This window comes from Vicugna pacos, chromosome 7 (genome assembly GCF_048564905.1).
Source record: "Vicugna pacos chromosome 7, VicPac4, whole genome shotgun sequence".
In the NCBI taxonomy this organism is placed as follows: Eukaryota; Metazoa; Chordata; class Mammalia; order Artiodactyla; family Camelidae; genus Vicugna; species Vicugna pacos.
This window is the reverse complement of record NC_132993.1, coordinates 74,879,066-74,892,352: the sequence shown is the minus strand read 5'-3', so window position 1 is coordinate 74,892,352 and position 13,287 is coordinate 74,879,066. Positions and strand designations below refer to the sequence as shown.

At 38.2% G+C, this 13,287-nt stretch overlaps 1 protein-coding gene and 1 non-coding gene across 5 annotated transcripts in view; one reads left to right on the top strand and one right to left on the bottom strand.

Moving 5' to 3' along the window:
- The window catches only part of DNAJC2 (DnaJ heat shock protein family (Hsp40) member C2), a 41,766-nt gene that overhangs the window by 14,439 nt on the left and 14,040 nt on the right, over nucleotides 1–13,287 (top strand). Inside the window, exons 1-5 of one of the 4 annotated variants that reach the window (XM_072965179.1) lie at nucleotides 912–1,426; nucleotides 3,268–3,458; nucleotides 6,062–6,137; nucleotides 11,654–11,752; nucleotides 12,647–12,788. In XM_072965179.1, coding sequence (XP_072821280.1) covers nucleotides 1,363–1,426; nucleotides 3,268–3,458; nucleotides 6,062–6,137; nucleotides 11,654–11,752; nucleotides 12,647–12,788 — 572 coding nt within the window. In that variant the 5' untranslated portion in view covers nucleotides 912–1,362. Of the gene's footprint in view, nucleotides 1–911; nucleotides 1,427–3,267; nucleotides 3,459–6,061; nucleotides 6,138–11,653; nucleotides 11,753–12,646; nucleotides 12,789–13,287 lie in introns of those variants that run through there. The other 3 variants (XM_006198494.4, XM_015234479.3, XM_072965178.1) reach the window with 3 other exon arrangements.
- On the bottom strand, nucleotides 11,462–11,534 carry TRNAG-ACC (transfer RNA glycine (anticodon ACC)). Its single transcript has one exon. It is a non-coding gene; the product is annotated as a tRNA-Gly (tRNA).

Here is a 13,287-nt window from a genome sequence, read left to right as displayed (position 1 = left end):
GGGGAATTGTTTAATGGGTATCAGTTTCAGTTTTGCAAGATGAAGAGTTCTGGAGATTGCACAAAAAAGTGAATGTACTTAACGCTGCTAAACTGCTCACTTAATGGTTAAGATGAGGATTTTATGTTATGTGTATTTTACCACAATTTAAAGAAAAAAAAGTTTTCATGCCCTTAAAGGTGATGGAGAAAATGGATGGGCTAGTTGTGAGAGAAAGTTATTAATATTAAGAAAGTGGAGTCAGGTTACCTTGAGCCTTAGGGTCTGTTTTAACAGTGGTTGCATTAATAAAGAGAGGGGTCAGGAGGTTTATGGGAGATGATTAGCTTAGTTTTTGAAAAGTCGGTTTTAAAGGAGCAGTTTTGCCATGCAAAAGATACACAGGCTAATTCAGTGTATTTAACAGTGAAAATGTAATTCCTAGAGAATAATTTGCTGATTTCTGGTTCTCTTTGCTGACGAGTGGCCCATCAAGTCTTCTCTTTGGCCCAACCTAGTCTAAATACTGGGTGGTGGGACTCTTTACCCCCTGGTTTCCTTTTGCTAATTCTTGACTTTTGACCTCAGTCCAATTTTAGCAGAAGTATAATTGATTTTACCAAACAATCAAACATTAAACAGTCAAGTCCCAGAGTCCTATAACGGAGAATATCTTGAAAGAAACTTCACGCTGCTAGAGCAGGGTAAAAAGATTGCTGGCCTTGGATTAGAATCTAACACTAGAGAGGGGATTCTCCTCCAAATGTTACGAAGATTAAATGAGATAGCACAGGTAAGTTAGTAATAGCAAAACAGACATTAGCTTATTTAGGTAAACATAAACGCATTATAGGTAGGTGTACAGAATTCTCCATAAATGTATAGACTGTAACAGTTATTCTCAGTGCAAAGTCGCACACATCTTTTCCTTTTTTTATTTATACAAGTACAGCTACTGCAAAAGTCAGGGGTTAGATTCAGACTAATAAAGTAGTAGTAACTTAAAAATAATGTAGTGGGAACTGCTTTAGAAAATCATGTTCTACGTACTGCACCTGGAAGAGGAAAAGAATCCTTTTTACGAGGGAACTGATAAGTGTAGGAACCTTTCATTCGTGAGTTTCAGTTCCCAGCCGGATCTGAGTCAGTAGAGGACCTAGGCGGCCGCACACGTTGGCGGGGCTGGGTGGGGGTGGATTTGGCCTACGCACCACGAAAGAGTCATCCCGGAAGTAGTTATTGGTCGTCTCCATGCGCCGGTTCCTGGGCTTCGTAGAGCCAAGGCGCGAGGCTCGGACGGGAAGGTAGAGCTGGAAGCGGCTCTAAGCGTCCTCCGCTTGGGACGCGAACCGCTGCGCCCCCGGGGCTGGCCCCGGCGCCATCATGCTGCTCCTGCCAAGCGCTGCGGACGGCCAGAGCACCGCCATCACCCACGCTCTGACCTCTGGTACGTGCCCACTCAACCCCGGCTCCGTCTAGCCCCAGCCGCCCCTGCCTCGGTCCTCCACTTCGGCGACCCGAAACCTTTCAACCCTTGTTCCTGGCAGCTAGCTCATAGAGTGTGGGGCCGTCACGAGTGCTTTCTTGCACCCTGCTACACAGAAATCCTTCCCCAGACTGGAAGGAAGAAGGTGGGGGCGTCTTTCTTCTGCCCCGATGGTTTTTTCCTAGTCTCGTGGCTGCTGACTCATGAATTTGACGGAGCAGTTCTGGACCGAACCCTCCAGTACCCTAAGAAGGTTCTATAAGCATCTCCTTGCCTCCTGCAAGAGAGTACCCACGGCCAGCTTCCCACGTGCCGGGGAGCGTACAAAGCCTTACTGCTGGTGTTCTGTTAAAACACCTCGCTCCCTCTCTACGTTTGCTCTGGCATTTTTAAATGTCCCAAGCCAGACGGTGCCCCTCATGTTCAGTATGGGAAGACCATTGTCTATGCTGGTAGTAAGACCTATGGGGACGGACTTTTCAAGGCAGTGTTCAAGTGAAACTTGTCCTATGTAAATCAACCATCTTCAATTTTTTTTTTAAAGTGAAACTTGTCCTGCTACTTTAGGTTCTTAGATTTATTGCCCAAGACAGTCGTGGTATTATAAATTTAAAGAGTCTCCAGTTTCAATGATTTCATTAATTACCATAGCCAAGTATACAGACGCTTGTTAAATGTGATTTTCAATTTACTTTAGGACACATGTGTTCGTGCTTACAGAAGTTTCTGTAATCTCACAAGTAGAGGAAAAGGCTTGAAAGGAAATGTTCTTAAAAGCCACACCCACGCTACACCCGTAGTACTTCTTGAACATAGTGTTTGAATCCTCTCCTGTGTATGGTAGAGGAAATCTTAATTTCCCAAACAATTCAAAGCATGAAAAGTCAGTTATTTTTAGAAAAGTTGTGGCCATTAAGTGCAAGGGAAGACGTCTTCCAGTTATTACCAGAGAGAGTAAAGCTTTTTGCTTTCATTTGAAATACGAAATTAAAATTAAGACGTTCACTGTTTTCCTGACGCCAATTACCTTTTCTGAACTGTTAATATACAAATGTGTAGTGACTTATCCCCACTTCCCAGGAATAATGATAAAGCCCTACTTTTGTTTAACAATTTGTGACTTTCAGAGTGCTTTCATGCTTTGTCATTCAATCTTCCAAGGAACCAGATAGAATAGGAATTGTTCCCGTTTTACAGCTGAAGACACCTCTGACTCATTTCACATTGCTGATTGTTAGATCTACACTGAATTCCAGAGCTGATTTCAGATGCAGAGCTGTTCCACTATATCACAGCTTCAATGGTAAATCCCTGTTAGCTACTTGAAAATTGTCTTCCAGAAAAAAACACTGCTAGTGAATTCTTAAAATTTTGAAAGCTATTTAAATTCAGGTTTTAAAAATTAAGATTTTTTAGGCTTTTTGGATGAGGCTAGCTCTTTATGACAGTTTATAATTATTAATTGCTTACTTACAATTGTTAGTCTAAAAGGAAAGCAGTTTGCAACATTTCTCCTTGTTTCTCTTCTTCCTCTCATAGCCCCAGAAAAACATTGATTTACTGTTGACATTGCTGAATGTCTTGTTTTGTCAGATAACTGGAAGAGGTTGATTGAATACTCTAAATACTAGGAAATGATTATTGATAACCCTCATGTTAACAGGATTACTGCAACTATTTTCTCAGTTGATGGTTTTAAAATTGTATTCTGCTGCTGTCACTGTTTCAGTCTTATTTACTGCCTTGGAACAGATTTATTCCATGCAATACATTGAAGCCTCTCTTAACGCTTTCAATCACAGCCTCAACACTCTGTCAAGTTGAACCTGTGGGAAGATGGTTTGAAGCTTTTGTTAAGAGGAGAAACAGAAATGCTTCTGCCTCTTTTCAGGAACTGGAGGATAAGAAAGAGTTATCAGAGGAATCGGAAGATGAAGAATTGCAGCTAGAAGAGTTTCCCATGCTGAAAACACTTGATCCCAAAGACTGGAAGGTATTTTCCAAATCTTGTTCAGTGAGATGCTTTGTTAGACATAGGCCATTTTCCCATGAGTTTTCAGTTATTAAACTATGTTTTAAGGTGCATCAACAAAAATAATCATAATTGAGCACCTGTTTATTGACCATAGGATACTATATCCAGAGGCAACCAGAAAGGGGTCACAGAAAAGGCAACGTCTGAGCTGGTCTTAAAACGTTGCATGGCAATTTGTGAAGCACAGAAGGGAGAAAAAGTGTTCTGGACAGAATTAGATGTGCAAAGATATGAAGGAATAAAGAAATATGCACTGCCTCCTTGGGGCTTAGTGAGGAGTGGAGTGGCCCACCTAAGGGATGGTGTGAGAAATTAGACTGAAACAGACTGTAGATGAAACTCTGTGGTGGTCTTTTTTATGCCAGACTAAGGGAGGAACTCATTTTATTTTCAGAGCAGTAAAAAGTCATTGAAAGTTTCTAAGCTAATTTTAGAAAAGATTCATCAGAGGAAATGGTGTTCCAGGCAGCGTTACTGCAGAGGCAGAAAGAAGTTGAGATAATGTGCCAGGATCCAAAAAGAAGGCAAGGGGCTGGAGCAGAGTGAATAAGGGAGAGATGAGGAGGAGGAGTCAGGGGAAAGCCATTAAAGAGTTTGAAGCACTGACAATTTGTCAGTACTTTAGAGGGGACCAAAAAAAAGGAGCGGAGGTGGAGAGAGAATGTTGTCCCTTTTAAGCAAAGTGATGACATTTGAGTTGAGACTGAAGGATGAGAGATGGCAACCACATGAAGAGTGAGGAAAAATGTGCCCGGCAGGGACTATAGCCTTTTTAGTGAACTGAAACACCAGTCTGATATTTGGAAAGGGGTGACCAATGTAGAGAGTGACAGATCAGGAGGGTTGAGAGGGCTGTGCATCTGGAGCTCAGAGGTCTACAGTGAGCTGGGGAGTCGGGAGCATTTACAGGGCCCTTGTCATCTTCCAGCCCTGGCATTAGATCACGTTACCTGGGACCAAAATATAGAGAGAGAAAAATACCCCAGCACGAAGCTTTGCAGGTCATCGAGAAGCCAGTCAAAATGGCTGAAAAAAGCTACTGGAAAGTGGGAGGAAAACAGTGGATTCATAGACACTAAAGGAAGATAATGTTTCAAGAAAAGAGTCAGCTGTACTGCCACTGGGTGTTGAAATCGAGTGAAGGCAGCTGGGTGAGCTTGGATGTGGCAGCCGGAAATAGATACCGAAGAGAGCAGCTTTATAGCCCGTGGGGTGGGAGTGGGCAGAGCAGAACCAGATAGGAGTGGTTTGAAAGATGAATGCGAGAGGGGGTAAAAATGTTGTGTGGGTGGCTTTTTCAAGAAAGAAATGAAAAAATAAATTTAAAAAAATAAAACAACAAAAAAAGAGGGAGGTTTGTCGAATGAAATAAATGTACAGCCTAAAAGTTAAAAAAAAAAAAGAAATGGAAGAGGGGTCATGGAAGGGTCTTAAAGATGAAAGATACCACCATCTTTTTATACTGATGACAATAATTCAGTTGAAATTTAGGAGACAACTGAAAGGTACTAATATTTGAGGAGACAGAGAAGATAGCACTCAGAACCAAGAGGAGGGCTGAAGTAGTCTGTCTTGGTAGGACAGGCTTTCTCGATAGTGAAGGAAAGGGAAAAGATGCGTGGTACAGTGGGGTGGGAGAAAGATGCTGGAATTTGAGTAGGATAATTTAAATTTTTCCTTAAGCAGAAGGCAAGGCCATTGATGAGAGGGTGGAGAAGGGTCTGTGAGATCCAAGGAAACACTAGAGGACAGAGACAGATAATAATAATCTTAGGGAGTAGAAAAGCAAACCAGCTGGAACAAACTGTGGTTGCCAGGCATCGTGAAGGAGCCCCTGCACGTGGAGCTTGCCTTCCTGAATTGAAAGGAAAACCAGTCAGCCCTGTTTGACTCTTTTCTCCCATGTTTCATGCCCTCAACTCCCCTTCTGCCCACTCATCCTCCAATACTAGATAAACCATTTGAATTCTGTAAGGAGCCTTCACTCAAGTGCTACCTCAACTTTTAAATTTGCAAGGATATTAACCAAAGCAGAAATGAAAGCAGGTACTTTCTATCTAGAGAGGCCTCATCCCTCAGTTTCTCAAAATTTCCATCTAACCTTCCTTCTATGCTCCACATTGCCACTGGCCCAACCTACGAGGGCTACTGTTATGCTCCCCTTGGTTCTGAAATCTTCCTGGCTGTACCTTGATTTAAGGATGGCCATAAGATATTGATAGGTATTAGGAAGAAAATGAATTCTTTGATCAAGTAAGTCTGAAAAATGCCAGATTTTATAGATCTCTGTCTGCTTTTTTTTTCTTTTTTTTCTTTTTAAACTGCAGGACTTCTCAGTGCTTTTTTTGGCTTCTGTGCATAGAAATTATCAAGAAGGCTTTATAGAGTGGTCCACATTTCCCAAACTTCAAGGACCTCAGAACCCATTTTATACAAAACATCTCACTAGACTCCTATTATGAGAGTCTCACTTTGGGAAACAGCTGTTTTAGGGTGCCGGCATAAGGGACAAGGGTATATTGCTTCATTTCAAATTTGACTCCCTTGTGTGTCTTTGTCAGAACCAAGATCATTATGCAGTGCTTGGACTCGGCCATGTAAGATACAAAGCTACGCAAAGACAGATTAAAGCAGCTCGTAAGTACTTATTTTGAAATAATCAAATATCTAGTGTAAGAAATGTTATCTTGAAAAGATATGCAGGATCATGGTCTATAACCATCATTTTAGATTTAGCTTGTGATACGTGGGATAAGTGTCACTAGGGACAAGAAATCGGTGGTGGGGGTGTGTGTTTGTGACAGGGTAAAGAACATTCTTCCAGTGGCAAGCTTTTAAAATATAATTTTTCATCTCCCTTTAGAAGTGTGGCCAGCTGTACTTAGTGGAAACTGCCGTGTTACTTAGGTTTTTCAGTGTTCTTTTGTGATCTTAGGTCTCACCATTTTGATGCTTCCCTGTCTTTTGTGCCCAAGAGAGTTATCTGATGCTTCATTGTTCTTTTCATTGACAAGGTTAAAAATCTGGGATGGGGGCAGGAATTGTTGGCAACCCAGCATACATAGGCCTAATGAAACACCATCCCCTTCATGCTCTGAACTGTCCTGTCCTTTGCAAGCCTGTGGATGTAATTCTCGGTTCACCTGATCAGTCAAATTTCATGAAAGAGGTGAAGGTGATTAGTCTTTCGTGTTTGGTATCAGGACAGTGTTCTGCCCTCTACTCTAAAGGCTGGATATTGAGTTCAGAGGAGGAAAGATTGTGGCCATCTGGAAAAAGGAGTAGGGAACCAGGGTCAGTCAAGAAGAGAAAAATTGTACTGGAGGAAGATGACTGAATGAGACCTACCTTGTGCTGGAAAGTACTAGTTGATCTGGAGTAGAGTAGATTAAACTCACAATATTCTCATTAATGCTTGTATGTAGGAAAACCACAGGAAATATTTTTTAACAAGGTGAGGGAATTTATGAGATTATTTAAGACCTGTTACTGGATTCCTTAAAAAGCTAGCATGGCTCTAGACTGAGCATATATTAATGCCTATGAATAGTTGTTGCAGTATAATTGCCAGGAAAATTCATTTGCCCTGGGAAAATATTTGCAAAGTCTTACTGTATGAAAGGATAGCAAACAAATACCAAATATGTCTTAACACATGTAAATTTGTGGAAGAATTAGAAATGATTTAGGATTATGGAAATGGTGTTTAAGGTGAAGGGATTATTTCTCTAAAGATAAAAAAATTATAATGAATTGTAAAAGAAACATTCATTTGCTTCTGTTAAGTCCATTTTGTTTTATTGGAATAATAAAAATTCTTGAATATTCTGTTGTCAAAAGTTTTGCAATCCTAGAATACAAATTATTACCATTAAGTGGAATTATGATTGACTCTCTGCCACCTTGTTGAATATTCTCAGTATTTATCTGGAAGACTTTTACTCTCTTTCCTGTCACTGTAAAATAAACAGTTGCTACTTACTGCTTTCTGAAATCTAGTCCAAAGGTAAAAATGCAAAGTTATTATTTGCAAATTTATAATTATTAGCACAAAGGAACCTAGTAATAATTTAAGTCTCATGACACTTGAGACCTCTCTAGTTCTTGCATTCTGTTACAAACACACATAAAACAGGTTTTTGTTGTTTTTTTTGTTTTGTTTTATTTATTTATTTTTAATTGAAGTATAGTTGATGTATACTATTATATGAGTTACAGGGGTTCTTTAATATGGTGATTCACAATTTTTAAAGGCTATACTCCATTTATAGTTACTATGAAATATTGGGGATAGCCTGTGCTCCGTTCGTGCAGTGCCCAACAGTGGTGGGGTCGTCACACCTCTGAACTGTCTGGCATGATGTCCTTATTGTTCCTGGCTACTTAGCTTCCAAGCCTGATATTCTGACTCTCAGGGAGATCCTGCGAGCTGCCTGATAACCTTCAATAAATTCCTTTTCTGTTTAAACCAGCTAGGAGGTGAAAGCCTCTTCTTGAGTGTTAGTGGAGAAACTGATAACACACTTGATTGTAAGAAAAATCTTAGAGCTCAAAAAAACCCAAAAATGTACTTGTCACAGTTTCTGAACCCTTGCAATATATGTAGAAATCACTAAATATGTTCATAAAAAGATTGGTTCAAAAATATTCATAGCAGCCTTATTCACAGTATCCAAAAACTGGAAACCACCCAGGCATTCACCCACAAGATGATGGATAAGCAACCTGCTGTATATTCATACAATGTAATAGTACTCAGCAGTTAAAAAACAAATTACTGATACATGCAGGAATGATGGTGAATCTCAAACCATTATGTTGAGCAAAATAAGTCAGATACAAAGACACACTGTATGATTCCACTTACATGAACTTCAAGAACATGCAAACATAATCTATGGTGAAGGAAATCAGAATGAAGTTGCCCCAGGTGGTAGGGGGTGGGAGTTGACTAGAAAAAGGGTAAGTTCATTGCCTTGAATTATTATGTTACTTTCTTCAAAAGGGGGAAAAATAAAATAGGCATTCAATTCGAATGTTTAAAAGAAGAGCACTGAGGAAGATGGAAGAAAAAATAGAAGAGATAAAACAGTATCTAAAAATGTATTCATAAGAAGAAAAACGTACTGAAATATAGAGGATGAAAATGATTCCAGAAGGATATTTTTAATTGAGACCACTATTAAATGCAATGAATTTGAAAATTTTGATAAAATTGCCTTTTTGGAAATTGAAAACATTTAAGGAGTTACCAAGAATTACCTCCTAAAAATACTTTAGGCCTAGGTGAATTTTTTCAAATGTTAAAGGAATTGAAAGTTCTCGTGCTGGGGGAAGGGTATGGTAGAGCACATGCTATTATAAGAATGGATACATGTCATTATGTATTTATCCAAACCGATAGAATGTATCCTACTAAGAGTGAACCATAATGAAAACTGTGGCCTTTGGGTGATTAAGATGTGTCACTGTATGTCCATCAGTTGTAATAAATGGACTGTTGTTGTTGGGGGGTATTGCTAATGAGGGGCAAGGAAGGGAGGCTGTGCATGTATGAGGGGCAGAGGGTATGTCGGAAATCTCTTAACCATCCTCTCAATTTTTTTTTTAAGAAAATCTTCTTGATTTTATTTATTTATTTTTTTTTCTCCTTAGCAGAGGCACTGGGGATTGAATCCAGGACCCCGTGCACACCAAGTGTGTGCTTTACCACTGAATTACCCCCCACCCGTCAACCATCCGCTCAGTTTTGCTGTGAACCTAAAACTACTCTGAAACTTAATTTAATTAAAAATTTAAAACCTGGCAAAAAGAGCTTAAAAAAAACTACCAATACCACTCATGAATGTAGTATCAAAAAAAAAAAGTTAAAATTATAGTAAGTTGAATTTAACAGTGTGTTAAAAGAATATTGTCCATGAACAAGATTTCTCTTAGGAAATACATCAACATAGCTAAATCTGTAGTTTGTGTAATATTATACCAATGTAATATCCTAAGTAGGTAGTGAACATACATATGTATACAATTTAATATACATTCCTTTTTGAAAAATAGATCTTTGAAAAGAAATGCAGTTGGGGAGGATATAACTCAAGTGGTAGAGTGCATGCCTAGCATGTACAAGGTCCTGGATTCAACCCCCAGTACCTCCTCTAAAAATAAATAAACAAACAAGCCTAATTACCTCCTTCCCCCCACCCAAAAAAAAAGAAAGGAAAAAAAGAGAGAAAAAGTAAAAAAAAAAAAATTTTGCTTTAAAAAAAATAAAGAAAAGAAATGCAGTTAATTCATTTCCTACTTGAATAAGTATTTTAACTGTGTGATATTAGTGATACTACTATTAAAACCCATGAGCGAAATTTACCTGTCCATTACTTTTATGTTGTTTGGGTCAATGAAATTAAGATACTAAATGAGAGGTAACTTAGAAGGAAAGAAATATATTGTTTGTAGGTAATGTAAGATCTCCTTAAAAACCAAAAGAGAGTTAAGTCAAGTAGCCAGATGTAAGAAAAATATACAAAAATAATACACAGTTTTTGGAAGTTACCATCAAATACATTAGAAAGTTACAATCATTTTAATGATAATCCTGGGGCAAGGATAGGTAACCAGAGACAGACTCTGGTATAATGTACTGTGATAAAGCAGACACCACAAATTAGTGGAGAAGGGAAGGATTATTAAATGATATTAAGACTTTGAAAACGTAACTAAGCTTTTCAGTTCTAATCATAGAAAATACTAAAATAGAAACATATATCGAACTTTTGGAAAATGAAGGGCCTTTTACATTTATAAATACTGGAATAAATTATAAGGGAAATAATCAGTAAACATAAATTAAAAGACTGACTGTTTTTAAAAAAGCACAAGTTTAATCACAGCAGTTGGGAAAAGCACTAGCATCAAACATGCCGGACTTAGAAGAGACAGCAGACAGACGCAGGCTCGGGAGTCAGGCTGCCTGGACTGGAGCCTCACTTATCCAGGACTTTGGACAGGTTGCAGTAGTTATGGTACCTTCACCTCTCTGTGCCTCATTTTCCTCCTCTGTAAAATGGAGAAGATAATAGTACTTTCCTCTTGGAGTTGTTGAGAAGATTCACAGATAAATCGTGCTGGCACATAGTAAATACTCAGTGGATGTTAACAGCTAGCCATTATTCATTGTAAAATGATTCACATCAACTAAGAAGAAAAACTAAGCTTCTCTTTCCTCCATAAATAAAGGATGAAAAATAGAAACAAACAGCAAAAAAAAAATTTTTTTGCACACCAGTGAATCATGTTTTAAATAATTAGATCCAGTGCTGGTGAGGTTGTGGTGGAAAGAATGTTCACATGGGGATATGCAGTGGTAAAACTTTTATTAGAAAACGAGTTGTTCCTATATTTTTACTCAGTAATTTCACTTCTTTAAATATATACTAAGAAGAAAGAGCCCTAAATTTGGAAAAATTTCTTTCTCTACAGAAAGATTCACATTGACATTACTTACAATAGTGAAAAATTGGAAACAGTCTAAATATCCAGCAGTGGAGGAGGAGTTAAATAAATTATGATAAATCTACATGAAGTACTGCACTAAATCGTCATTAAATTTTTTGAAGAGTTTGCAACAGCATGGAAAATGGAAGTGCTATAATGTTAAATTGAAAAAAATCATATTTTAAATTGGTATATATAATATGAGTATACCTACGTTTTAAAAAACATATGCTTAAGGGGAAAGAAATCTGTGTGGAAATACACCAAAGTGTTAATAGTAATTGTCTTTGGGTACTGACACTTCAGCCAATTCTTAAAATAAGTATTTCAGTTTCTGGGTAATTTCTACATTTAATAAGCATATATTTTACCATAGGAGAAAATACTTTTTGGGTTTTTTTTTTCTGGTGGGGGAGGGTAATTAGGTTTATTTGTTTGTTTGTTTGTTTATTCACTTATTTATTTAATGGAAGTACTGGGGAATGAACCCAGGGCCTCATGCATGGTAGGCATGCACTGTACCACTGAGCTATAGCCTCCACTGGAGAAAATATTTTTAAATTAATATTTTGCCTTTAGAAATGGTTCTATTTATCTTACCTTTATTTTAGTTTTGACACCTAAGGGGATAAATTATCTAAATCTGTTTCATTTTGCAGATAAAGCAATGGTTTTAAAACATCACCCAGACAAACGGAAAGCAGCTGGTGAACCAATAAAAGAAGGAGATAATGACTACTTCACATGCATAACGAAAGGTAAGAAAATGCTTTAGAGTCAGAACTTTCTAATAGTGAAGATTATTTATTAATTGCTGGGATTGGGTTTCCTGTGTATGCTATAGTTTGTGTATACCATAACATTTTACAACATCTTTAGTTAACATCTGGTTGTTTCTGGTAACCTTCCCCAGAGCCTCACTGCACAAAGTGAGGTTCTCCCCACTGGCAGCATCAGCAGCGCCTGGCAGCTTGTCAGAAATGCAGCAGCTCAGGCCCTGCCCCAGACCCTCTGAATCAAAATCTGCATTTTAACAAGATCCCCCCGGTGATTGTTAAGAGAAGCTCATCCTAGAGTTAATTCTCATAGAAGTGTTACGTTTAATGATGCGAATACTAAGATCTTCTTCCATTTCAGACACTTTGTGGGACTAAACTGTCCCTCAGATGTTTTGCTTGTTTAAATCAAGTAGTTGATTATGCCGTAGTAAGAGACCCACAGTGGTGTGTGGCTATGTACTTTGCCATATCCTCATTAAGCAAATTTGTAGAGGTAGCCACCATTTCTAAATGTTTCCTTAAATATAATTTTACAACTTAGTCTTTATTGGCCCATTCTCACACAGTGCTCAGGATGCTGAAGATCCTTTGATCTTTGACGGCCTTGGGATCTAACAGTTACTTTTCTAGCTATTTCTTTTTCCTCAGAGTGCTTTCTTATGGGTTGAGTGTTTATTGTTTGGTTATTCGCATTCCAGAAAAAGTATTTAAATAGGAGTTCTTAAGTTCAGTTGTATCCAGTAGTGCTAGAGGTGTCATTACTTAAGTCCTCCCCTCCCTACAAGCACACAAAATTTTTAATATGAAAAATAACCTTTTTTAAGGAAGAAAGTAGAGTTGTGGTGATGTGATCTAATGATTTTTTTTCCTCAGCTTATGAAATGTTATCTGATCCAGTGAAAAGACGAGCATTTAACAGTGTAGATCCTACTTTTGATAACTCAGTTCCTTCTAAAAGTGAAGCAAAGGACAATTTCTTCGAAGTGTTTTCCCCAGTATTTGAAAGGAATTCCAGGTGAGTTAAGGCATCCCCCTGTGATCATAATCTTGCTTCTTTACCTCCAGATTTCTGTTTTTTTTCCTTTGAAAATAGTTTTGTTTTCTTCCTTCTCCTCTCCAATACTGAGCTCCTTTGGTGAACTTGCTGCACTCATTTATTTTGCTCTCTACACAGAAGTTCTACCTTTCTTTAGTGAAATTCCTTTTCAATTCATGGGATGTTTTTCTTTTCAGTTTCCTTTGATGGAAAGAAGAGCAGTTGATTTTAGGTAGTGGGATGCTGATACTTGGGTGACAGTGATGTCCCGTTCTTTTCCTTTGCTGTTGATGGGTACACTGCTCCATTTGGCCATTGTCACTGAGGAAAGCTTTTGTTTTATTTTCGAGCATCTGGTTTTCATAAAGTTCTCTGACAAAGGATGATTTATATTTAAGTTTAGGGGAAGGGTACAGCTCAGTGGTACAGTGCATATATAAAAAAGAAAGCATGTGTAATTTATTTCATTAAAATCAGT